Here is a 24,732-nt window from a genome sequence, read left to right on the forward strand (position 1 = left end):
TTATAGTATACCGAGCCATGACTGCGACGTGTTAGCGTTGACCATTCAGCTTCGTAGTAGCAGTAGCAGCATCAGGAAACGAAGTTACCTTTCAGCATGCGGCTTCGCATGTTGTAGCACCATCCGGCTTCCTTGCATCCAATGTCAGGAGGATCGTGCCGGAAAGTAGACAGCGAGCTTTCCTATCATCTACTGTTGTATCTCAACAGATGCCAGCCATCGTCGAGATCTCACGGTGACTCTGGAACTCTTGGATATCACTCATGATGTCATCGTGTTAAGGATAGAGTTGCAGATACATGATACATCTCGAGATCCGAAGCGGGGAGCGGGGAACCCAGCGGATCGAGGGATAACAGACTGTATTCCCTCGGAGCATCTCTTTGAATCAGTCGATAACAGGATTGCGCTGACTGAAGAGGGAAGACAAAGCGCACGTCCGCATTTCCCAAACGGGCAAAACTGTCCCGGTAGGTCATGTGCTTTGTTTGCATTGTATCCTCCCTTTCATCTTCGACAATGTTTTCTGGTCTCTAATGCCTTTGTCTGGCTTGGGTTTTCACACAAAGTCTTTCATTTATAATAGACACTCTCTCGTACAGCGTATGCTTTGATGAAGAGAGAGGGACATTGTAGACTGACCATCAAGGAACAGGTTGGACTCTTTGTCACCTTTGTCATGCTGCGGCTACTCTCGAAGCCTTCGATATACTGGAGATACATCTCTTCCCTTGGTTTGAGGCCTTCATTCCACTCTGGTCCTGAAACATGTACAAGGCCATTGACACTCTCTTTGTTCACCGGGCAAGGGCATGTCTCAAAGAAGATGAAAGAACAAACGTGTGATGGAAACTCGGCTTCTTTCGGTAATTGCTCGAGATTCATCCTCGACATCGAAGTCGTCGAGGAAAAGTTGTCACCATCGAGAAATTTAGCTTATGAGACTGACAGTCTTGCAACTTCCCTTGAAGAGTCTTTCATTCTGAGCCTTCCATAACGTGCAGCAATGAACAATGTCTCCAAGAATCTTTGTCGAGTGTCTCCAAACCCACTGCTGTTCTCACAGGTTATTGTCTCATAGTCGTGCAGAGAATCAGAGAATACATCAGGATGTCTCATTTGGGGAATATAAAACGAGTGCGAAAGCCCACAGATGTGCCATATCTTTTTCCACTAACATATCACTCAACCCTTCAACCCTTCAACAATCACCCAAAGATACTCTACACAATCCGCGCAGTTGACCACCTTCATTGACATCTTTCAAGCGGAAAGCGACTCCTCAAGCCAAAATGTCACAGCTTGAGCAGTTGCCTGCCGAAATCCTCCTAGCGATCTCTGACCACCTGGATCCTCTATCAGTGGCCAGTCTCAGCCAAACCTCCCGGAGAATCAACGGTACGTTGCAACGTCCCCTGGCCAGAGCAGCCAAGCAGTATGCCCTCCCGGATGAAGCTGAGTACAAACAGCGAATCATATTTGACGAGGATGGTGGTAGGATTCGTTTTCATGAATGGCCGTACCACTTGCCTCCCCAACGCCTCGTTCAAGCCATCCGGGGTCATCAGGTCAACAAGGTAAGAAACTACCTAGAAGCAGGTGTCGACCCGAACGCATATGACTTGGCCGGACAACGCATGCTTTCACTGGCAGTCCGCGCCGACTGCGAGCCAATCGTGGACCTTCTGCTCGAGCACGGTGCTAACCCTGCTTTGCACGACGTGTGCTCGCCATATAGCTCGCCTGTCGTTGACGCAACAATTCTCAGCGAGGAGATGGTCAAAAAGCTGATCAGTGCAGGAGCCGATTATCAAGCAAAGGTCATAGCCACCCTCGCTGGTCGTTGCAGTCTGGACGTCATCAAACTCGCCATTGACAAAGGTGCAGACTTTAGACAAATCAGTTTTGATGACCGGACTATGATCTACCAGACTCCAAACTTTAGACTCAGTTCTGATGGCAGCACTGTGATCCACCAGGCTGCAAAAAACATTAACCACCCAGATGTCCTTATCTTCCTTATTGAAAAGTACCCTGAGCTGCTTTCCTCCCAGACGACAAGTGGTGAGACAGCTCTCTGGTCAGCCCTCTATGAGGGCAGTGCCGAACTCGCCAAAACTCTCATCACAGCTGGTATTGACATCAACGTTAGGGACCACGCCGGCAAAACCGCCCTCCACGCCGCCCTCGAATTCAGTGAGCAGGCGATCTACCAAAGCATGGAGTATGTTGGTCGAGAAATTGCGGAGAGAAGCCTATCGATCGCCACGGCGCTGCTCGAGCAAGGAATCCAGGTTGGTATCGCCGGTCAATGGGGCTGCACGGAGCTCCACTATGCGGTGCGCGAGAACAGGCACTATTGGTTGGAGAAGAGCGTGCCGAGTGTCGTCCGTCTGCTGCTTTCCAGGATTACAGTAGACGTCAACGCGGCAGATGCTGGTGGCTGGACTCCTCTGCATTCCGCGGCTAAAGTCGGCTGGCTGAAGGTCGTGAGGATTCTCGTCGAAAAGGGCAATGCAGATGTCAACGCGAGGGATATTTATGGTAAGACGCCTGCGGATGTGGCAGGGAAATTCGCTGGAGTTGTCAAATATCTCTCGCGGAGGGCGGCTAACTGATTCTCTTGCATCTAGTCTGTGACGGGTGAATGGGCATAGAATTGTCCGAGTCGGATACGTCAATGGAAGGTATGTACTGTACTATCCAGTGCCTATTCTTTCCAGACGGTGCTTGCTGATCTCAGGTGTCCGTGGTTGGGAATGGTTGGAAATTGGCTTCTGGGTTCTTTAGACGGCGTTGGTCTGGTTTTGGTCTGATTTGCCTCATTTCTTGCTTTTAGTTTAACAAACAAAACCGCTCACTGGAAGTCTCTGGGAGGTCTTTGCTGCGATAATATCACACAGTACTGAACAAATGTGCCCTGGTTTCGTTTCAAGAGAAGTACAGTAGACTATTACGGAGCAGCTTCTCCTTGAACTTGTAGTCTCAATTACTTTGTATTCAGCCAGCCCACAATTCTATTTTGACAAGAAGAAACTGAAGGAAATTCGTGAGATCTGACGAATGACAAGTCAGAAGTGCACTCAAACAATAAGACGACAAGAGGAGGTGCCCCCCGAGGATTAATGATGACAATAGTATCAAGATTGGCAGTCTGAAAACCCATTATGTATGTACTCCCACCAATAACACAGCTGCCATGCACTTTCTGATGTACACAAGTACACAATGCTCAGTGGTAAAAAAAAGTCGAGCTCAAAAGAGAACCTATAGGCTGGAAATGAGAATCGTAGCTCATTGAGGAATGACAATGTACCCCAATCAAGGTGATTTGACTGTCGTTCATATGCTCGCTGATACCCTCACTGAGGTTCCGAATCGCAGCCATGGACATGTTGTATGCCCAAGAGCTTGCAGCCATTGAGACCGAAGGAAGGTCGATGCTTCAAATGTAAGGAAGAAAAGAAGGATTATGTGACAATTGGGTATCATAAGACCGCTGGTTTCGCCGAGTCGCACAAGTTGAATTCACAAGAGAAGGAGATTCCAAGATGCAGAAAGCAAAGAAATTCGTAGTGCAGAGATTCCGTGTTCAGTCGGGGTTTGTCAGCTATGAAAAATATATCAGTATTAAGCTCGTCGAGCTGCGCACGAGTGGGAAAATACTAACCCGCAGCACCGGACGTGAGTAGTCTTCATTATCCTGGAGTGACAGGTCGCTATCCCGACGACCACCTCCATAAAGTACAGTGTCCGTTTTCATGCGGTTATCAGTAAAAGTTTGCATACGTTGGGGTGTTATCGAAGATCCGGCGGATAAAGTGTGACTATGCCCATCCGAGAACATGCCCTTCACGAAACTCATCTGAGAGCCCTTGCTTTGCCTTCCATCGAGCAGAACGTTCGAAACGCTCGGATCGGGGCTCTGAGCTCGCGAGCGACGTTTGGATGCAAGGACGAAGAAGATAATCGCGACGATTGCCGCTAAGCCACCGACAGAGCCAACAACAGCGCCGGCAATAGTTCCAGCCGAAACTCCAGAGCTTCCATTTTGTGAATCTGATGAAGAGGATGAGGTCGTTGTTGCAGCTGGTTTCGTATCCGAAACTGTTATAGTCTTCACTTCACCAGCAATAGTCTCAACCGAAACAGTATTTTGAGTAGTCGTAGGTGCTGTGGTAGTTGTTTTGGAGTCAGTGGACTCTGTTTTGGATTTGTCGGACTACAGTGACGTTAGCAATGAGAGTTCAAGAGTTCCTCAGAGTGGTTGGAAACGAATGAGTCGCGCGGGGGCGAAGTTCGAGGTAAAGGCTACTGACCGTGGTCTTTGTCGTGCTTGTTGACGATGGAGCTGCTGCTGTGCCCGAAGGATTATGTAGGGACATCTGAATATAAGCATACAGGCCCTTAGAGGCATCTCCACAGCTGTCTGCCGGATACCCTGGACACCCTACGTCACAATCCGAAGTGTCGGTGTTCGTAGCTTTGTTGGGTGCTATGTTCGAGCACCAGCATTCTTTACCCTGCAGGATTGCGAAGGCATAATCGGCGTTGCAGGTATCCGTGCAGAGTCCATTCGACTGATAAATGCTGATGTCTGTGGAGAGAAAGAGATCAGATATCACTTGGTGGCAGAAAGAGGTCTCCACGACTACATACTGGCAGAGAATGAGGAACCGGTGTTTACGGAAGAGCAATAGGTGAGATCGGAAGCTCCGGAAACTGGCGATGCAAGCAAAGCAAGCAGCAGAACACTCAAGTCGAAGACCATGGTGAAGTTGGGTTGGCAAGTGCAGATTAGGAGATATCGTATTCCACCCCCTATTTTTGTGTCCTGTCCGTGTACACCCCTAGTTCGACAGACTTCTGGAACTGTGCAATTCTTTCGATCGTGCCTCTATTATGCTCAAATTGCACCTGGGCCTGTCACCAAGGGATCATGTAGTTGACGGTTGGCAGGCGGAAAAGGAAGAATCGTTAAATCGACGGAGCGTTACGGCAAGCCACGGGATGCTGAGAACATCTGCTTCGTGGGTGAATAATGTTGAAATATGTTCAACACCTCAGAGAGTGTAAAAGTCAATTGTTGAACGACCGTCCCCAGTCCTGTAGATGGATAAGCTCTGAAACCTAAGAGTAGATTAGTCGTGCCGATCCAGCATGAGCCACAGATTTGATGGCACCTAGAACGAGAAAGGTGCAAGTTCGATCAGGAAAGCACTCACAAGATTATTCTGAATTGAAGCTGAGAAGCCTCCAAGCAGAAGAATTCGGTTGAAATTAAACCTGCTTTTTCCTGTGACGGGGCTCAGAACGAGGCATTTGGCAGAATCGGAGAAGCCGATGAGATTAGAGGCTCCTTGGCATGGCAGCCAGAGAGTGAATGTCGAGCGACCGATAGTTGAGCTACTGGGAAAGTGGGAGGAGCCAGAACGAAAGACAGCTAGAGGAGAAGCGAATGGAAATCCCCAGATGTCAAAAGAAACGGGGAATCAGAGAAAAAGAATGGGATGGATGAGGCAGAAGGAGGATGTTTCGACAGCGGGAGAGTTGAACAGGATTGAACGATGATAAGTTGCGTGTCAGTTGGGTGAATTAATTTACATCCTGCAGTGGAAACTGGGAAGCAGTATTTAGCACTTTGTAGAGGCACCGGGATCTTGTCTAGTCTCCAAACTTAAAAATAATGATAATAAATAATAGAGAATCAATACATGGTGGTATGACATTGTACAATTGTAAGGTACTAAGGTAGGTACCTATCATACCTAAGGTAGAGATGCTAATGTAACATGCTTTGTGAAAATAACTGGAATGCCTATACTTTGTAAACAAAAACATGACACTGGAACCTAGGTATCGAGGATAAGTGGATCCATACGCAGTAGCGTTCCACTTAAAGCAGCCTCTAAGATGGATCCCAGGAAGACAAAAATACTTGCGTCTTGTGCTAATTTGCTATTTCTACTCTGTACGGAGTAGTCATGATTCATTATGAGACAGCATGGTCATTTTCATTTAATACTATGTTCATAAGCTGTATATCAGCACAAACACAATCCTGAAGTCCAGAAGAAAAGGCAAGAGGGTTCATGGCAGGCAAGCTGATCATCATGCTTGCAAGTTGAATTCGAAACATGATCTTTACTCCGTACCGGAGAATGGGTATATGAAGCCACATTCATGGATATCCGTGAGAGAGATTGGCATAGTACCTAAGTACGGAGTAGTACTCCGTACCTACCGTCCTACCGTCCTACCCGCATGGCAGTGGAGCTCTGCCGGCCAGACTGGGACAGCCTGTTTTTTGTGAGAATGGCTTGTGGATTTTTTTTTTAAAGAAATACATACGACACGATGTGTCTGATTATTATGATGTTTCTAGTAGAGGCTCCGAAATAGGTTGCTCAGTCTCCAGGATGCGGTGATATCTACTGGTACTGGCACTGAGGATATAGAATGTTATTTAAGTTTTCTGTCATAATAAGGTTGGGATTTGAGTCTGAGATAGGACACTGTAGTATCAAGCATCGTCTACTTTTCTAACAATACCTTTCCTCCATTAATAATAATTTTAAATAAACATCAGATCAAAGCTCAGTCAGTGCGTTTGTTTCGAGCTTCAACAACATCGGACAATCCGTAGTAGGTAGAATACCAATTATGATAATGTTAGGGGTACTGCCATGGCGCCACTGCCAAAGATAATTCAAAATATATGTACATAAAAATGTCCACTGCAAAAGACGCCATCACTGTATCTTCATGGACATAGATGATTTCGTGGTGTAAAAAACAATATACACACAGAGGGGCTTCTCATTGCTACCTTACGTGTTTATGTAATGGTCCATGCTTGCTACACAGGCTGTTACATGAGGTCAAATTACCTACCTACTAATAAGAATCGCAGTTTTTTGATGCGAATGAATATCAAGCTGAGACCACTTAGATCTTAGGCAAGTTCAAAGCTTAAGTACATTTAAAGTATAATCTTACTGACATGCTTCGACGCAGCCATGTTGTTATGTGACTACTCTAGACTCAATCATCAACATCAATTCCTTACAGAAGTAGCCTGATGGGACAGCTGAAAGACATCCATCGGCCGCGTCATTCCATTCGACAGCCGGGCAGGAGTTTCGAAAAGCGGGCATACGTACTCTGTACCACCTCTGTACAAATCATCTTACTCTACCTTACATTCTGCAATGTATACTGAATATTTTAAATACAATTTCAACTATTCACATTCCAATACTTTCACATGGATGGATATTATCTATGATCCTTACAAAACTTACCTTACAGATGGTACTGGGAAATGGGATCTACCGGTCACCCCTCCCGTCGATTTCCAAGCAACTCAACGTCCGAGACAGGAGCACGGACTCGGATCTGGAAACTTTCATTGGATTTTGCGAGACCCAGTCTGGTACTGATTCCAAATCGTCACATACCGTCCAGTGAATGTTCCCTTCCTGAGGTAAATGCCTCGGGATGTCATATCTCCATCGAGAAGATGAGGCCTGAGAATGGGAGCCGATTCATGATCTGAATCGAGAGCTTGAAAATGAGTGGATTTCTCCAAATCTGAATCATCACTTCCCAGCCACTCACAACAACATCAGGAAAAGGTATCCAGGAAAGTGGCGCTCCATCTTGGCGACTGGGTTGCTGATTCTGGAAACAAATGGATGGCCTAGAATGTTAAATCTGTCCTTACTCTCAAGGCTTTGAGCATTTGACAGGAGTTAATCTCAGCTCTCATGTTTTGTCCTGCATCGCTTTTCTAATCAAGCATCATTTAAGGTATGTGGTTGGGTATGTTATATTACCAAGGTACCTCTTTGACCCATCCCGTGCTGGTAACCAAGGATAGCCACTGAGGAAATCCATGGGTGCTGTAAATGATATATCCTAGGCTGAAGAATGACTTGTGAGCCCAGATAAATCTTCCACCCGTGATTTGATGGTACAGAAACCCAGTGTTATGCACTTTGGCACATGAAGGCTACTTCCACAATATCATCATGATGACGGAAACATTCGTGTAGCATGAAAGTCTAGAAGCAAGCCGGCGATCCTCGGGTCTAGAATTCTGCTTCAAAGCATGCAACTGCTGTTTACATGGAAATACAACAGCTGCAACTCTGTCGATAATACTATCATCATCAGCTGAGGTGGGTGAAGTATATATTTCTGGTGTGTTCGTGATGTATGCCCGCCATCGAACCATGTCCATTCTGGCTGGCAATGTCCCTGTTGCTCAGGGACTCGTCAGCTTGGTCGAGGAAGATTTCTATAACGACGTTATACGGCATCCATCTTTTCGATCACCTCCACGAATCGTCTCTCGTCATCCATTCCACCAAGCCGCTCGGAAACGGTTGCGCGAACTCGCTCGAACAGTGCCAACCCACGACGTCACCTCGGGTATATGCTACTTTCGGCTCAAATAGCACGATTTACCAGGAATAACCTAGAAAACGGTCGATGTACAGACTACAGATGTACAAAATATGCATCCCATACTTTCCGGCTCCCTGCACAGCAAGGATCTCGCACTTATGCGGGAGTTGCATCGCTGCAGTACTTACAATTAAGCCCTACCTCTGACCAATCAACTGTGGTACAAGGGCAAGTGACGACAACTACTTCCAAGGTACTCTAGTACCTAGCGGTGCCTACCCTGGTCGATTGATAAAGAAGCGAACCCCGCCTTTCGAATTTCTCCCTTGACTTCGTTTAGTGGTTCGCACTCTTCCTTGTCCTAGCCTGTCGGAACTGATAGGCAGCCATGGGAGTATGGAATGACTAGGTACTACTCCGTACTTATGATCGTCGCTCGAATAGGTAGGTAGATAACGACAGTGACTTACAATGACTTAGGCCCAAGTCTACTCGTCATGAATACTGCGAACCCCGGCTCTGATATATGCATCTGCCAACTTGGCAATCATCAGTGGAAAGCCTCCCGAGCTTGTTCTGAACTTCTGTCTGGGACGAATCAATCTTGAATAAGGAGTACAACAGGAATAATTCAGCTGCAGACTGCCTTTTGTCTACTATCTATCTGCCTCGGGAGTTTGGCAAGGCTTATCTCTTTGTCCACCACTTGATGTCTGATCATGTGGCTTCCGTACACAACTGTTGAGAACTTCTGCCATTGCAACATTTCTTTGGGCACAACAGGACCTGTAATGTTACCTTAATTCAAGAATGCAAACATTGATGTTGGTAATTTTCACCACTCCCACTAGCCTCCCTCATATAATCAGTCGATCATCCATCCTTCATTTCTTTTGATTGTGGCTGAAGGAATGAAAAGTGGAATGCCCCTCGATTCGCTGATTAGTCATTGCCGATCCCTTACAGACCAGGAGTACCTACGTATCACCTAGGCCTTTTCAGCACTGGCTACCTATTCACAGAAGCTCTCACTACTCAATTAATATTTCCTCAGGTAAATTAGCAGAAACGGAAGTGTCTCTTCCTGTTCATCTTTATCGTCATAGGAGGTTATACAAAGATTCCAACCGGATCAAAGTCTATCAAGCACAGAACAACAACAAGCCGAAGCGAAAGGAATGAGCCAGACTAAAATAGCATCAGTAGTTGACACTTGACCACTAATGCCATGGCAGCCGTTCCCGTTGTCCCGATATATTTCCATTGTGGAAACTCAATCTTTGGCTCCTGTGGCGTCTTACTTTACCCTTTAATGTCATTGCGACTTCGATTTTGCGTCTGGTCCTAAATTTGGAGTCATGGAGTAGAATTGTATTGTACCTCGACTATTACCGTCTCCATCTGATTCGAGATCGGCCATTACTACGGTACCTATTTACGACTACATCGAAAGTCGACTTCAGTATCGGGTAAGGCGAGGTAGTAGGTAAATGGTATAGTATGGGTTCGATGGCTTGTTCTCAATAGCTTCCATCAGGCAATTGTCGATACTGCGTATAAGCTGTCTACTCTATTTGGGAATACTGTGTTTGGCCACCGCGACGAATCGCCAGACTGCCTTTCCTAATTTCATCCCTTATTGCTGCGGCCTCGGACAACAGGCAATAACTATAACATCGAGTGCACATGACTCATCAAACATCTCTGGCTATATTCAATGTACCTGAAATCCTCCCTAATATGTGCATGGGGTCTTTATGGGGAATCCTCTCTCCTTTGCGGCTTTGCCACACTCATGGTCGGACTCTTGTAAGTACTACAAGTATCACTCGCTAGATGCATAGTGCAAAATACGTCCATCGCGTTTAGTTACATGTGTCGAGGAGGATGATTTACCGCACATACATGGAGTACGGAGTACGGATACCTGCCCTGCTACACAGTATCCGCAGATTCTGAGACAGTTAATCGGTCATTCGGGGCCTTGGGCTGCATGTTTGGAACATATCGAATGGCACTAGTGGTAGATCCACGTCATCTGCCATATAAATAAATTCATGTGGATAAGGTGGTAGATTGAGAAGATCCATCGATTCCTCGAATATCATTTGATGGCTACGCTTGATACAAGCTGGGCATGCCTTGAGCTTTCTACGGTTGGTGACTTGATCCAGAGTACTAGATAGACCAGGGGCATGCATTCGCTGACAGACCGACATGCGTCTGCTAATGGCTAGGAGAGCAACGAAAATAATAAACGCGATAAACTTCAAGAGGTAGCTGACAAACAGGAAGAAAAAGAACATGGGTATCTGTCGTCGGTATCTATTTCAGACTCAGAATCATGACTCCATAAGAGGGTTGAGAGCGTCGGGGCGACCGATTGAGCAAGCCACACTCAAATCACACACGATGAAACGAACTTGCTCCGTCACCATCTGTCAGACTGAGCTGGAGTTTGTCTCCATCGCCCTTCTTCGATAATGAGCTCCCGCTCTTTCTTCAGTCTCCGCTCATCCCGAGGTCGGAGACGCGGAGACGGCGGCCTCCCCGGTAACACGGAACCGGGTGTGACTGGTTCAGGTATGAATGGAGGAAGACGCATGGAGGCTCGCTCCCTATTGATCTCCTGAATCCTTTGGCGTCGTGCACGGCGGATGTCCTCCGATAGTGCGACAAGGGCTGATATATCGTCCTATGATTGTGGAGAGCTGTCAGCTGGGGCAGAGGCAGCCACGAAATTTAGAACGGCAAGTGTGGGCTTGGACAAGAAGGCCTAGACTCACATATCGAAGATACGAGAATATGTAATAGAACGACTCCGTTTCCTCGTACTCATAGCCAGCCCGCTCAATGGCCTCCTTGACCACCAGGTCCTTGGTGATTTCTGTCCAGAGACGATCTCGCTTGTCTTTTACGCCGATGTATCGCCGTCCTATTTGACCACGTTTGTGATCGATCTTCTCGTCAGACAGTCTTTCGTGGCCGTTGATGGATCGAGATCGCTGTGCGGATTCACGCCGCTCCCGTCGCATCTCCTGGTCTGCACTGCCATTGCTTCCTGAGTCAAAACGGATTATCGCTTTATCTTCAACCGTGACTTTCGGTGTGCTCCTCCGCTGAGGCCCTCCCGCATCACGCCGGGTGTACTGTTCCTCCTCGAAGACTTGGACCTCTTCATCACTTTCGTGGCGTTGGGGTTGACGTTCCATGATTAAGACGTCCTCTTGTCGGTTCAAGGTCTTGAATTTAGCGTGAGTGATGTCAATTTCATTCTCGCTCCTGTCGTCAGATTCGGATGACGAAAGGATGGATGGAGGTGAAGCATCATTGCGTCGTTCTATAATGATCTTCTCTTTGGCTGGGCGTCCTCGTGTACTATGGAGAAGTAAGCATGTATTTCAAACTTCATTGTAATGATTCTCGGCTTACCGGTGACGAATCTCCAACTCCTCGAAGCTACTCGGAGATGAAAGCTCTGGACTGGGTGCACGTGGTGGACGAGGCATTTCATAACCTGCGACAGATGGGAAATGAGTATCTGACTTGAGCGCTAAATGTCGCAACTCACTATCGCTCATGCGTCCACGAGATGTAGTATGAGACTTCCGAACCTGCGAAAGCTCTCTCGAACTTGGCGACTCCGGGGATGTCGAAATTTCTCTTTCCCGCATGATAATCTCTTCCTTTTCCTTGAATTTACCCTTCCGACCCCTCCTCCGCTCATCTCTTTGGATAATGATATCCTCTTCCTCCTCTTCGTCTCCGTCCGTGTGCCGGTGAAATCTCGGTTGTAAGCGTGCAGTTGGGGTACGTTCTCTAACATCGCTATGAACCCTCATATGCTCCCGCCTGGCGTCGGGTGCACGGCGGTACAGCTCATCTCGCTCAATTTCAAGTTCCGAGTGTTTCATCCGCGAGCCTTTCTTCCCTCTCTTGTCGCGACGTAAGCGTACAAAGTCCTCCTCGCTATCCAAGTCACGTCGCGGTATCGACCGCCTTTCTCTCCAAAGCTCAACTTCTCCCTCGTCAGATTCACCCCCTGTATACCTCCGTCTTTCCAACTCCTCCTGGAGGTAAATATCCTCCTCCTTAGCGATCCTCCTATGCCGAGGTCGCTCACGACGCTCACGAGGCTCGTGCCTGTCCCGCTCGTAGCCCCTCAATGTCTCGCGCGGAGGCATATCCATCTCGCTTTCCTCCCGCTCTCGCATCACAGCCAGGGGGCCAGGGTTTCGAGGCGGATCAAAGCTCTCGCGAATAAAGTCAGGCTTTGACCGTTCTCGTATGTGTAGGCGTTCCAGCTCTTCCACGGGAAGCGGGGCGGACATTCGACGTCCGTATTGCAATTCATCGTCTTCGGCGAAGTGTTCACGTCGAGACCGCCGCGGACGTCGATATGTATCGCTCTCTTCTTCGTAGAGGTCCTCCTCGTAGTACTCATGGTTTCGTGCTCGTCGGGACATATTCAAAGTCCGAGAGATGCGAGACTGTCCGCTGAAGGTCGTATTCAATTGAGATGGAATCAGAGCGATGAAGTAGTGCGGTTTTGTTGAGTCATGCTTTTTCTACGCATTGAACTCATTGGTGAGGGGCACTGTACGAGGGGCAATAATGATAGCGCTAGACGACCACTTGCAGATAGAAGCCGAATGTTGGTCGATGATAAATTTCAAAATCCGCCCGAAGGCCAGAAAATACTGACGGAATGAGTGGCTTTGCTGCGACGTAAAAAGGATGGATTGAGCCTTGCCAGCGAACAAAGTTCCTGCCTACCAGCACAACCAACCCCGCGGCTGCGTTTGCTGATGTCACCGCTGCAGCATGGCGTGCAGTAGTCATTTTCGTTGAGGCGTAGATACGAGCGATCCAGCGCAGTAATTGAGGCGGCGACGATCATTCATAGGAACTAAAGCAGGAATTGAAGAGCTGACGTAGAAAATAGGTTCATACTCCAGTCTGCGTGGTTCCTTGAACCGTGGTTTGTTGACATCGGGTCAACTCAGGTACCAGATAAGGTATCTCGACTGGAGACGGGATCGATGATCTTGAGATGAATAGGTACTGCCGTCTCTTGTTTGGGAGTCGGGTTCATTTACAGAGCGACATGCTTTCTGCAATGTCTTAGGGATAAAATGAAGTGCAGACTAGCATTCTCTTGCTACGCATCAGTCCTCACGGATGAACATCTTGATGTAGTTCTACGGAGCAAAGGTCTTATCTGATGTCATTAGGTAGCCCTATTTCAAGACTGAGATGCCCCAATGCAGAGCCAGGAGCAAGCCGCAGCTTTCTGGTAACCAAGTCTGGGGAGCGACAGACAGCGACTTAAACGTGGCCAATGCTTTCCTGGCTCACAATGTTAAGCTCCCAACGAAGGCCATTGGAGGAAATGATGCTGTGCCGTGTATACACACGATGGCTATACTGGACAGACCACTAATCCCCTGAAAAGCCTCTGAGGGAATCACATCTAATATTCTGGAAAGGTCCGCGATAACATGAACGCAACCCATAATGTATGAAACGCTTCATCAAGGAAAAGATCATGCACCATCAATCAAGCTTCAAAAAGTGAATCGATATCAGTAACACTTGAACTTTGATTGGTTTAGGTAAATCCTGGTCGATCGATATGCCCACGCCATTCGCCGTATGGTCGCTACCTAGCAGACCGGGAGATTGTCAGATGCTAGAGCGAGAGCAAATTGAGCCATCATCCGAAACTGAGCCGGGTCTGTCCTTTCTCTGGCTTTCCGCGAGCACTGCGACCACCTCTTCCACGAGCTTGGGGCGCATCCGAATTATTCGGACGCGACATCTGCTGACTTTTTCTAGCTGTTTGTCTTTCTTCGAGTTCGAGATCTTTGGCGAAATGCCAATCTTCATGCTCGTTCTGTTCGTCGATTGGAAGCGATTTCTGACACCGATTGCAGATATATGAAGCGGACGGGGTCGCGACTGGTTGATCATGCGGCATGGTTAACTCGCTTTGACGTGCACCTGTACCGTCACTTTCTTTTTTCTCACCGGACTGTGCTGAATCTGAGTCTAATAAGATAGCTTCAGAGGCAATTTCGGAGGGCGAATTGAAGAAGCCCCTGATCCCGCTGCTGTCGATCTTCCTTCGCTTTTCGACATGATGATCTGGTTCCGCCGGACCCGCCGAGTCCGGATTTCTCGTGACTTGAGCAGCACTTTTCGCCTGTTCACCACGAAGTAAGAAGCTATCTATCGCCTGATTCTTGTTGACTCCATCTTCAAAGCCGCCAACGCTTAAGGAGAGGTTGGCACACGGCCATGCACGTCCATCGCCGATGACCTGCCGGAGCAATGTTCTACCAAGTTCGAACAAAAGACTCTCGTCGATTGTTGCCGAACCTGGAATAGGAAGTTGGCGAGAGCGTACTTGAGCACCTTGTCTATGATGCAAAGCAACAGTTCTCGGACGGCGTCTATTCTCAAGCACGCCGTCCTCAACAAGGCGACCGTAGATATCGGCCGCGAAGATCCGCAGCCACTTTTCGGCTTGGTCTGCAGAATTGATGCTCGGCCTGAATGACTTTGCGGATAACATGGATTTGATTTGGGTCCTTGGATTCACCTCGCTCCGATCATCACCACGAATGATTCCGTAGAGCCAGCTGGCAGTGTCGTCATCAAGCTTAGCACGAAATTGCTCAAGTGACACCTGCAGCAGATCGCTCACTTGCTCTGTACCGAAGAGAGCAGCCACCTGGTCTCCGAGTTTACCTCCAAGCATTCTGATCTTAGTAAACTTGTACCCACCCAGAAAATTCTGAATCGCGCGGTTTCGGACGATTGTCTGCTTGTTTGGCTTGTTACAAGCGCTTCCCAACTTAGCAATCATCTTGTTTCTGGCAACGCCCCCGGAACAGGTATAGCTGAGCTTGTTCCAGACAGCCGTTCGGACTGACCGAACAATCTCCGAGCCAATGAGCATGGCAATATCATCCCAGTCAGGATCGTCAACTTCCGTCTCATTCTCATCAAGGTCTATCAAGCAGTCTTCATTATTCCACTCCAACGCCGTTGTCGGAGGGCGAGGCAACGGAGTAATGCGTTCGTCACCCTGCGTTGCGACACGTAGTTCCGGGTGCCGCTGCAGTAATCCAGCGTATACGAGCGGCGATAAGTCGATAAATACTTCGTCAATACTGGCCTTTTCGAGGCTAGCAGGTTGTAATTGATATTGCGAGCCAATTCCATGTTCGCCGTCCACGAGATCCGCATACCACCTCGAGAGCTCTTCCTTCATCACTTTCAGGATCTTTCGAGATTCCGCACGATACGGATCCAGGCATACTTTATCCGTACTGATATTCTTAAATGCGTCTTCCCTGTAAGCCCATTTCCCGCCTTCTCCCTCGCGAAACGTGGCAACGTGCTGCAGAACGATCTCGGGACAATGCTTCTGCGCTTCACTGGCTGACATCATTCTGCTTATACCGAACGATCGAGCAGGATAATTGATCGCGATGAGCGAATCCCATTGCCGCACAGCGAGGGGCGTCTCGTGCGGCGTTCCCAGCCGTACCATCTCACATTGTGCATAAAAGGCGTCTAGGTCAATATGAGCGATTACCCTCAGTGGAGTCGCCGTCGAACCCTGACGAAGAAGCTGTAGTTGGCGGTAAGTGAACTGAGACTGGCGTTTCAGGGAGCTGCTGGGCGAAGACGACAGAGCGGCAGAGGGATCCGGAGACGAGCGAGACATGTCGAAGTGGACCGTATCATAGTCATGGCGAAGTCTGTAAGTATCAAGCGCTATGCTTGATTTTGTGAGTGTAACGTCGTCGACGCTTCCCCAGCACCATGTTCCGATCTGGAAAATTTGGTTCTCATCGTGCACGTCAGGTCGACTCCAAAAACATGGGTTCGGGATATTTTAGCGGGGATCCGCGCCATTACCAGAAACAGTTAGCTCCGTTGCGATCGAACATGGATCTCAGCAACAATCCGCTGTTAGTGAGTATTGATGGTGAGAGCCATGCCTCAATGCACTAATCAAGTCTGTTGTTGGACTGTGTATACATTCTCGTCCAGATAGACAGACTTTCAGCCGCATGGATGGGCCTGTAGGTTCTAGTGCGCTGGAGTAAGTTATTCCGGCCAAATACCTCATTGCTAGTACGGAGTAGCGAAAGAGCTCTTCAAAGCGAGACAGTCGAAACAACAATGTCCTCAATTGATCAAGGCGTCCTTCCGAGTGAGGGCACTACGAACCAACCACGTCTGAATACTCCGTATTTAGATTGACTACACTGCTGGCCAGAGAGAGCTCCGCCTGAACAGCATTTCAGGAAGCACGGCGAAGGACAATAGGTCTCAGTTCGGCAACTCCTGACCATGCAAGGCCGAAAGGGTATATGCAGCAACTAATGGAAACCATGCAGCACAGACAGGACACCTGTTCTGATATGATTTGAGCAGCAGATATGGGCCTGAGCAATTCACCGCTTGCAAGACATGGATCACGAAGTTGCCGTGTCTGATGATAGGCTTCGACTCTGGGGAGAAGAGTCTTGGTAGGGCGTACAAGGCAATTATGAGCACACATTTCAGCCAGCGACCATCAACAGAGCAGTGTAAGGAACAGGGATCCCGCTCATATACTCGGCTGTGGAAACGGCCTGTACCAGAAACTTCAGAGTACTGATTCTGCTGGTCTGGTTCCTGGCAAAGAGAGGATCATGTAATCATGCTTCAGATGATGACACGTTAGAAGCAAGATCGAAGAAGAAAAGTCGAAGGTTAGGATGTTTTGTACTCTGGCAAGCTGAGAAGAATGTGTTGTACCTTCACAAAGAGAAGGGTTGGTCATGCAGCCGACCAAGTGAGGTCAAGTGAGGGTGCTTCTGTTGAACAGGCCGCGAGTACTCCGTATCTGAAGTACTATGCAGTAAGTAGACCAGGAATGAATGGTAGGCTATTGGCCGTAGGATATCATGATCACCATCAGAGGCCATAACAAGGCAGGGGTCTCAACTTTCAAGAGTAGTACCTCGCATGCACCGGCCATAGTGAGGCAGCTGTCACTGGGGCTCCAGTATCTCAAAAGTACACTTTCTCACATGATGAATTTCATCCATGGATGAAGGGCAAAAACGCGCCCAGCACAACCAGAGGTCGATTGGCGGCCCGGGGCGGGTAGTACATTGTTACCTTACCTACTTTAGATTGGCGGACTTGAAGCCTTGGGTCCTTATGCTGGATCGACGAATGAGCGGGTTGGGATGCCCAAAGGCCCCCTCTAGCCCGCCACGCATTTCTGCCCAACTGTCTGCCCTCTACAGATTCCTGAGGACTGAGGTCCAATTTTCAACACCCCTCCTTCGGCCTGGTCTGCCATTACCTCAGCTACAGTCCCTCACTTGACCACTTCTCCGTACTACAGAGTGTCAGTTTTCCTCTGTAGCTAACTGGTACTGGCAATATTAAGTATCCTGAACCAGAAACTCCAGACTCTAAACTGGAAACTGGCAAAATGTCTCTTTCTTCTCATTGGTAGATACTGTGGCAACCGTGACAACATACATAACCATCACTGAATCTCATTTCATGAAAACATTGTGGGAACAACTGGACATGCATATCAGCATGCCTATGAGATATCATGGAGAGCACTCCAGAGTGCGAGTTATCAAGTGAGTCACTAGGTCAATTATTAAACAATAGATTCAGATATATAAGCAAACACCGGAAAGAGTCATAATGGGGCTACGCAGTCTCTATCCGTACTCACCGTTGATACCTCTTTGGATGTTTCTATCTACCTTCCGGTGTGGCCTTTTGACAGTTTCAAAGTCCTCATCTCTTCTTCTATCTGCTGGCTGGAAGGCTAGATAGTATGACAGCAGGTATATTAAGTGCATCTGCATCACTTGAGTTAGGTACTTCATACTGATCTACTGATCCATGGCCAATAGACCGTCAATAAGACTTCCCGACGATTATATTTTGCCTCCTCCCTTACTACTGGCCAGACGGACGGTCTCCAGACAATCATTTTTTCAGGAAGCGCGACTAGACCCAGGAAAATCCTCTGCAAGCCGTATTTGTCGCCATGCATGTTTTGGGGACACTTTGGAACACAGTCATCCTGCTTCCTGGCGAATGTAAGCCTCTTTCTCTTGGTAGGGTAGGTGCTTAGTCTCTTACAGTAAATGCGAGTATGCCAGTTCTTGATCATTATTTTTCATTTTCCTCTTTCTTGTTTACCTTTCTTTTCCCTCGATCATTTTCGTAGTTCTCACCAATAACAAGGTGGAGTCGTCGTGGCACCAGACAAGGCCAGGCAGCCCAATACGCCGGCCCAACAGCCCAAATGACCAACCGCGCTTGGTCGAATCGAATGAGCACAAACACCACTACCTACCCACTGGTCCTTGGTCGTTTTTCCTTGCCAATGTGCTAATGCCCACACCCCCTCTCTCCCTCTGTGCGCTGAGCTGGCGTCTTTAGCCTCTCTTATCTCCCCGTCCTTTTCTCTTCTTTCCCACGTAGATATTTTCCTCCTCCTCTTCTTTCTTTCCTTCTCTTCTTTCTTCTAGTGCGCAATCTGGCAATTTTTTTTTCGCCAGCCCGAAGATTTCTCATACAACTCTTGGAGTGTTGGAGGTATCAAGCTCACCACCAAACCGGAGAGAGAAACCCCACGCAAAGCTTCACCCCCCTGATCTCCTCCCTCCTAGATCTTCGGTCATCCGTTTCGGCCTGAACCTCGACTTCTCCCTTGCATGACTTCGTTGCGGCCCTGGAATCTATATCATTAGAGAGGAAAAAAGAAAAAAGGAAGTCACTTCAGGATCTTGGAAGACAGCCCTTGACAGCCGTCCGTGGACAAATACGCACTACCTGGATTTCTTCTTTGCCAGCGCTGGAAATAATCAACCAACCACCAGTTCACATCTTTCAAGCTTGCATTTTGAGTGTGTGCTTTTTGCGAGACGGACAGGAAATATCGGATTAGCCTTGAACCATCAGCCTTGGAGTTCCCTGGACACGGCCTAATAGAACTGTACTTGTGCTGTTTCTTTTGCAATCGACCCAAGAGAGCATCTCTTGTCAACCTCCCACTTTCTGGATACCTCGGCTACTTGTTTTATACCGCCCTGGACTTCGTTGTGGCCACTTGGATCCATTGCCTTTAATCACTTAATACTGGATACCTATTTCCTGGTACAAAATGACTGGACGCCATGGATATGAAGGACGCCCGGAGCGTCAGAACGAGTACTTTATCCCCGGTGATGGAATCAGCCGGGAAGTCATCCAAGCAGACATTTGCCGTTACCTTGGAAATGATGCGCTCGTAAGACCCGGAAACCATAATGTCTGTTTCCCAGTCTCTCCTATCTTAAAATCAACCAAGCACTTCAAATCTATCAAAACCTACCGTTTGCTTTCCTACTGACTCATTACGAACAGGGTCGTCAGGGCTACTTCATTCGTGCTTATCGAAATCTGACTTCTGTATGTCGAAAGAAACCCCCCTTCTCAGTGCAATATCTATCGAAAGGCCCAGGGAAGAAAACAGAGACAAGACTTCAGGCTGACCGCTACACTCTCAGGAAATGATTGCTGATCTCAAAGCGGACTCCGCTCGTTGGGAAGCAGACGTCATGCGTCGGGCTGACCAGGGCTATCCAAGAGGTAGTTACATTCACGACTACAATGCTCCTCCAGCCCCTAATATGGTCCCAGCGCCTTACGCATCTTCTTCTATTCATGAAGTGCGCCAGCAAACTGGCCCATCTCCACCACCTACATACACTCAACCACCTGCTCAACCCTATGTGGATCCATACACTCAGGCCCCATACGGTGCAACCCAGAGCCCCTCATACACAGCTCCATCATCCTATCCTTCAAGTCACTCGCCTTTTGCAACAGGACAAAATCCCTACCCTCAGCAAGTCCCTTACTCTGCTCCAGGCCAGCCCGCAGTGTCTGCCGACATGCACCCGTCATACACCTACACGAGCAACACTGGCTATGCCTATGAGAATGGGAGAAGTAATGCTCCACGCTATACAGGACCTGGCTATGAAACTGAGTCGGACTATTCCCCGGTCACCTCTGGAATGACTTATCCTGCCACAACAGCTCCCGATCCCCGGATAGGAATGGATCCCAGATATACCCCGGAGTATGACCGCAATAGGCCACAGGCAACAAGAGAGAGCCAGGCCCCGCGTCGACCCCGGTAGAGAGAGAAAAAAAAAGATGCCTTTTCTTCGCTGCTTATGTCATGATACCTCCAAGGATTCGTCACAAACCCTTGGCTATCCTGGGTAAATCAACCCTGGAAAATAATGAATCTACAGAATCATCCTGGAGTACTGCGCATATTAATCCGGGCTGTTCTACGGGGTCTCTGTCTTGTTGTTTCTGCCATGGGGAATTCCAAGCCGAAGGGAATATTTTGCGAAAAGTCTTCATATCCATATCCGACTTGCAAGCTTGTGGAGCCATTACCTGAGAGTCCTGGACACTTCGCCATGGATAAGCCTTGGAATTTTCTTTACATTTCGCCTGGCATCTCCGCTGACGCTACTCGCCGTTGCTTTCCTTGTCTGGCTAATGGCATCCAACTCTTGATGCCGGCCCCGCCATATAATAATGATGTGAATGGCTGGAAGAGAGCTCTGTGTAACGAGTTCCTAAAGGTGGCTTTCTGGCTTTGCATTGTAACGTCGGTATTCGAGCACTTTGTTCAATTTACTTTTCCCCTGTCCTGAGGAATATCCCCAATCTGGTTGCTCGGTGGTGTCCTGGCTGTGGTTGTCTGTTTTCCCATGGTTTTTCCGGTTTCTTTTCGTTCTGGTCGAGGAGTGTAACGGCCTTTTCTCACGGTCCTGATTCTGATGGGAGCATCTGGCTGATCCGAAAAGCATCAGCTAAGAGCTTGGATGTTTTGGTGATGTTGTCCACGATCTACATGTAGATATGAGCATAACTGGCGTTATTCCTTTCTGCGGTTATTCAATGTTCATTGTTGACACTAGGTAACTGATTGCTGTTCCTGACTCAGGCTGTTGAAGGTCTACTCAAAGCATTGTCTTCACCTTCTTCTCTTCATTTCCTCTTCAAAAACCGGCTGAACCAAGTGTAAAACATGAAAGGCTACGAGGTCTTCGGAGCTGCGATTTCATCAGACCACTCCCTGCGTTGAAGATCCGGCAACGCTGGTGTAATTATGGGTCGTCCTAGCCGCACGTTCGAGGACGCTCAACTTCTGACATAATTGCAAATCAACGATTGCTTAGAAGCCAATTGCCTGAGCCTAAGTATCTTCGTTGCGTGTTCGTGTTTTCTAACGACCCATCGCCGCCACTCCTTGAACCAGACAAGACATGGATATTAAAGAGCTTCGAGCGAAGCAGGGACCTACTCGTTCGGCATCCGCCTACAACGCCATCTGCAAAGGAGATGTAATTTATGAAGAAACGAAATTCAGTCTGTACCTCGAAGCCGGAATTCCACGGAGATGCGAATATGCAGAGAAGTAAAGAAAATCAGTTCAAACGAGAATGGAAGTGTCTGCGCTCTAAAATCATTTTCATACAATACACCGCTGCACTCGCACTGTCAAGCTCAACAAGGGGGTTTCACGGGTATGAAGACATCTGGTGGTAGGTAAATGGCCTGAAGGGCTCCGCGCTGGTTGTTCGATATGAAAGATGATAACCCGCAAGCACTTCCGATTGACGCAGCCCCGGTAATGGATTGTCTGTCATCAGTGCCCGACAGAGTGTGTCGACGTCCGATACTGTTGCGACTCGAGTTTCCCCAGTGAAGAGCATCCTAGCAAGTCAAATCAATTTCGCTCGTCCTCCCCGTGAGATATCTATTCGTCATCGTAGCCTTGCGGGATGTTGCGTGGTCCTTGGGGAACTGAAGTTAGGGATTAGATATGTTAGCATTGGAGCCCCACATAAACAGAGAATAGATCGTAGGAAAGCATGAGAGGAGCAGAATATATCGAAGTCCTTACTGGGATAGGTCAATGGAATAGGTTCCGGGTCAACATCGCCGAAGAACCGTCTGATGGGGGGAAGGGTGACCAGCATGAGAGGACCTGTCGCTCCAACGATCAAGGAGTAGAAGATCGCTGGCTTCTCGTGTGAGGCCCAGCGAAGGTACCGGAGAGGAGTCGACCAGAATTGGGGGGTAGTCATGGTTGTGAGATGACAAGTCGACGATTCAAAAGGATTTTTGCGGGATTCGGCTAAAGGTCGTGAGCGTGACGGATGGGCTGGATCAAAGTATCAATTGAGCGAAGCTCGGCTCGAATTACGAATTCTGTCTTCCGAAAAGTCCGATTCTTTTGAGACTGGATTAGATAGCGCCAGAGGGGCGTGTGTCGCGACGGAGAGGGGGGAATCGTCGAATGGAGGTCGTGAGTGACGAACGCCGATGATTGCGCAGTTCAAAGCGGCGAAGAGGTCTTGGCACTCTCGGTCCAAACACGTTGCCCGTTCTCTCCAACAGAACGGAACTGACGAAGCTCCAGAGGACAGTCTCCTCTACCGATTCATTTCCCTCCTTCATTTCTTTCTCTTTCTCTAGATTGCAGTGATTTTCTTTCCAGCCAATTGCCCGCTCCGCTGTGCGGAATTTGATATACCATGCGGTGGTGCCTCACTCTCCTGTCATTCTGCTTCTTGGCAGTTGTAAATGCATTAAGTAGCTCGGGCAGTCGTCTTCTGGTTGTTTTGGAAGATGCCGCAGAAAAGGAATTGTACTCAAAATTATGGGGAGATCTAGAAGGTACTCTCAATTACTGACATTCTGCGTTTACATGCTAATCATGAATTGGTAGCTCGAGGATATAACCTCGTTTTTGAATCGCCCAAGAATGACAAGCTCAGCCTGTTCGAGCTTGGAGACCGAGTCTACGACCATCTACTTCTCCTCCCTCCCAAGTCAAAGGGTTAGCGTTGCGCTTAGGAATGTCCATATGATCTGCTTTGTACATCTCAATTGACCTCATGAGCAGGCTATGGACCCTCCCTTGCCCCCAAGAATATCATTGAATTCCTGAACAAGGACGGCAACGTCCTCCTCGCCTTGTCCGGCAAGTCTACAACCGCCAGCGCCATCAGCTCAATGTTGTTGGAGCTCGATCTCCATCTCCCCGTCGACCGTTCCTCTATTACCGTTGATCACTTCAACTACGATACACTCTCTGCCTCTGATAAGCATGATGTCCTGCTACTCCAGCGACCAGGCAAGCTGAGGTCTGACACCAAGGCTTTCTTCGACGGTGAGGGTGTCGTAGCATTTCCTAGAGCCGTTCCTCACACCCTGGGTGACGCAAACCCTCTCATCGCACCTATTCTGCGAGCGCCCGCCACTGCATACAGTTACAATCCCAAGGAGGACGTGTCATCAGTTGAGGATGTTGTGGCTACAGGTTCGCAATTGGCTCTGGTCTCGGCCATGCAGGCTAGAAACTCCGCTCGGTTCACTCTGCTGGGCTCAGTAGAGAGCCTGCAGGATCAGTGGTTCTCCGCGACTGTTAAGGCTCCCGGCGATGGCAAGCAGACCGAGACAGTCAACCAGGAGTTCGCCAAGCAGCTTACCGCATGGGCATTCAAGGAAACCGGAGTGCTCAAGGTCGGAAAGATCGAGCATCATCTGGCTGAAGATGGTGAAATCGCTGCTGAGAAGCTGAACCCTAAGATCTACCGGGTCAAGAATGAAACTGTAAGAGACAACCTTTGAGGATTCAGTGCCTTTTTGCATGCTAACACTTGTCGACAGGTTTTTAGCATTGAACTTTCCGAGTACGACTATGATCGGTACGTGCCCTTCGAGGTTCCGACTGGCGATGCCGTTCAGCTTGAATTCACCATGCTGTCTCCATTCCATCGCCTGAACTTGGAGCCCGTCCGCCAGACGGACAACAGTACAGTCTACAGCACACGATTCACCACCCCCGATCAACACGGAATCTTCTCCTTCCGAGTGAACTACAAGCGTCCGTTCCTCAGCAACATCGAAGAAAAACTTGAGGTGACCGTTCGTCATTTCGCTCATAACGAGTACCCCCGAAGCTGGAAGATCAGCGGTGGATGGGTCTGGATTGCGGGTCTGTGGTCCGTCATCGCTGGCTTCTTGGTGTTCGTCGTTGCATGGCTTTACTCAGCACCTTCTGCCGCTGCGTCAAACACCAAGAAGACGCAATAATCGTCTGTATAATCTCAACGAATGATAGTTTGCAATGAAGTGTTGTACTTACGCCGGAAACCCGTAATTCAAAAATATGTACAGTCGTATGCCATCAACCAG

The 24,732-nt window shown here is 48.4% G+C and overlaps 7 protein-coding genes across 7 annotated transcripts; 3 read left to right on the plus strand and 4 right to left on the minus strand.

Moving 5' to 3' along the window:
• Nucleotides 1-1,292: 1,292 nt before the first annotated feature.
• On the plus strand, nucleotides 1,293-2,618 carry CDV56_107439 (F-box domain and ankyrin repeat protein; the record flags this gene model as incomplete). Its single annotated transcript, XM_026761058.1, has 1 exon — nucleotides 1,293-2,618. The coding sequence occupies one exon, from the start codon at nucleotides 1,293-1,295 to the stop codon at nucleotides 2,616-2,618; it is 1,326 nt and encodes a 441-aa protein (XP_026616368.1).
• Nucleotides 2,619-3,592: 974 nt separating this feature from the next.
• CDV56_107547 (WSC domain-containing protein) lies at nucleotides 3,593-4,771 on the minus strand (the record flags this gene model as incomplete). Its single annotated transcript, XM_026761166.1, has 4 exons — nucleotides 3,593-3,610; nucleotides 3,671-4,222; nucleotides 4,320-4,597; nucleotides 4,660-4,771. 4 exons carry the CDS (start codon nucleotides 4,769-4,771, stop codon nucleotides 3,593-3,595), a joined length of 960 nt encoding a protein of 319 aa, XP_026616369.1.
• Nucleotides 4,772-10,843: 6,072 nt separating this feature from the next.
• On the minus strand, nucleotides 10,844-12,878 carry CDV56_107830 (uncharacterized protein; the record flags this gene model as incomplete). Its single annotated transcript, XM_026761449.1, has 4 exons — nucleotides 10,844-11,107; nucleotides 11,199-11,790; nucleotides 11,845-11,929; nucleotides 11,984-12,878. The coding sequence occupies 4 exons, from the start codon at nucleotides 12,876-12,878 to the stop codon at nucleotides 10,844-10,846; spliced, it is 1,836 nt and encodes a 611-aa protein (XP_026616370.1).
• Nucleotides 12,879-14,128: 1,250 nt separating this feature from the next.
• On the minus strand, nucleotides 14,129-16,150 carry CDV56_107930 (DNA-directed DNA polymerase eta; the record flags this gene model as incomplete). Its single annotated transcript, XM_026761549.1, has 1 exon — nucleotides 14,129-16,150. One exon carries the CDS (start codon nucleotides 16,148-16,150, stop codon nucleotides 14,129-14,131), a length of 2,022 nt encoding a protein of 673 aa, XP_026616371.1.
• A 3,859-nt stretch (nucleotides 16,151-20,009) lies between these two features.
• On the plus strand, nucleotides 20,010-20,645 carry CDV56_108130 (putative transcription factor RfeG; the record flags this gene model as incomplete). Its single annotated transcript, XM_026761749.1, has 1 exon — nucleotides 20,010-20,645. One exon carries the CDS (start codon nucleotides 20,010-20,012, stop codon nucleotides 20,643-20,645), a length of 636 nt encoding a protein of 211 aa, XP_026616372.1.
• Nucleotides 20,646-22,285: 1,640 nt separating this feature from the next.
• CDV56_108192 (NADH:ubiquinone oxidoreductase subunit NDUFA3) lies at nucleotides 22,286-22,616 on the minus strand (the record flags this gene model as incomplete). The annotated part of the gene is made up of 2 exons (XM_026761811.1): nucleotides 22,286-22,332; nucleotides 22,433-22,616. 2 exons carry the CDS (start codon nucleotides 22,614-22,616, stop codon nucleotides 22,286-22,288), a joined length of 231 nt encoding a protein of 76 aa, XP_026616373.1.
• A 450-nt stretch (nucleotides 22,617-23,066) lies between these two features.
• On the plus strand, nucleotides 23,067-24,630 carry CDV56_108217 (dolichyl-diphosphooligosaccharide-protein glycotransferase; the record flags this gene model as incomplete). The annotated part of the gene is made up of 4 exons (XM_026761836.1): nucleotides 23,067-23,208; nucleotides 23,261-23,371; nucleotides 23,438-24,147; nucleotides 24,205-24,630. 4 exons carry the CDS (start codon nucleotides 23,067-23,069, stop codon nucleotides 24,628-24,630), a joined length of 1,389 nt encoding a protein of 462 aa, XP_026616374.1.
• Between the last annotated feature and the right edge of the window lie 102 nt (nucleotides 24,631-24,732).

The sequence above is a fragment of the Aspergillus thermomutatus genome (genome assembly GCF_002237265.1).
Source record: "Aspergillus thermomutatus strain HMR AF 39 chromosome Unknown NODE_43, whole genome shotgun sequence".
In the NCBI taxonomy this organism is placed as follows: Eukaryota; Fungi; Ascomycota; class Eurotiomycetes; order Eurotiales; family Aspergillaceae; genus Aspergillus; species Aspergillus thermomutatus.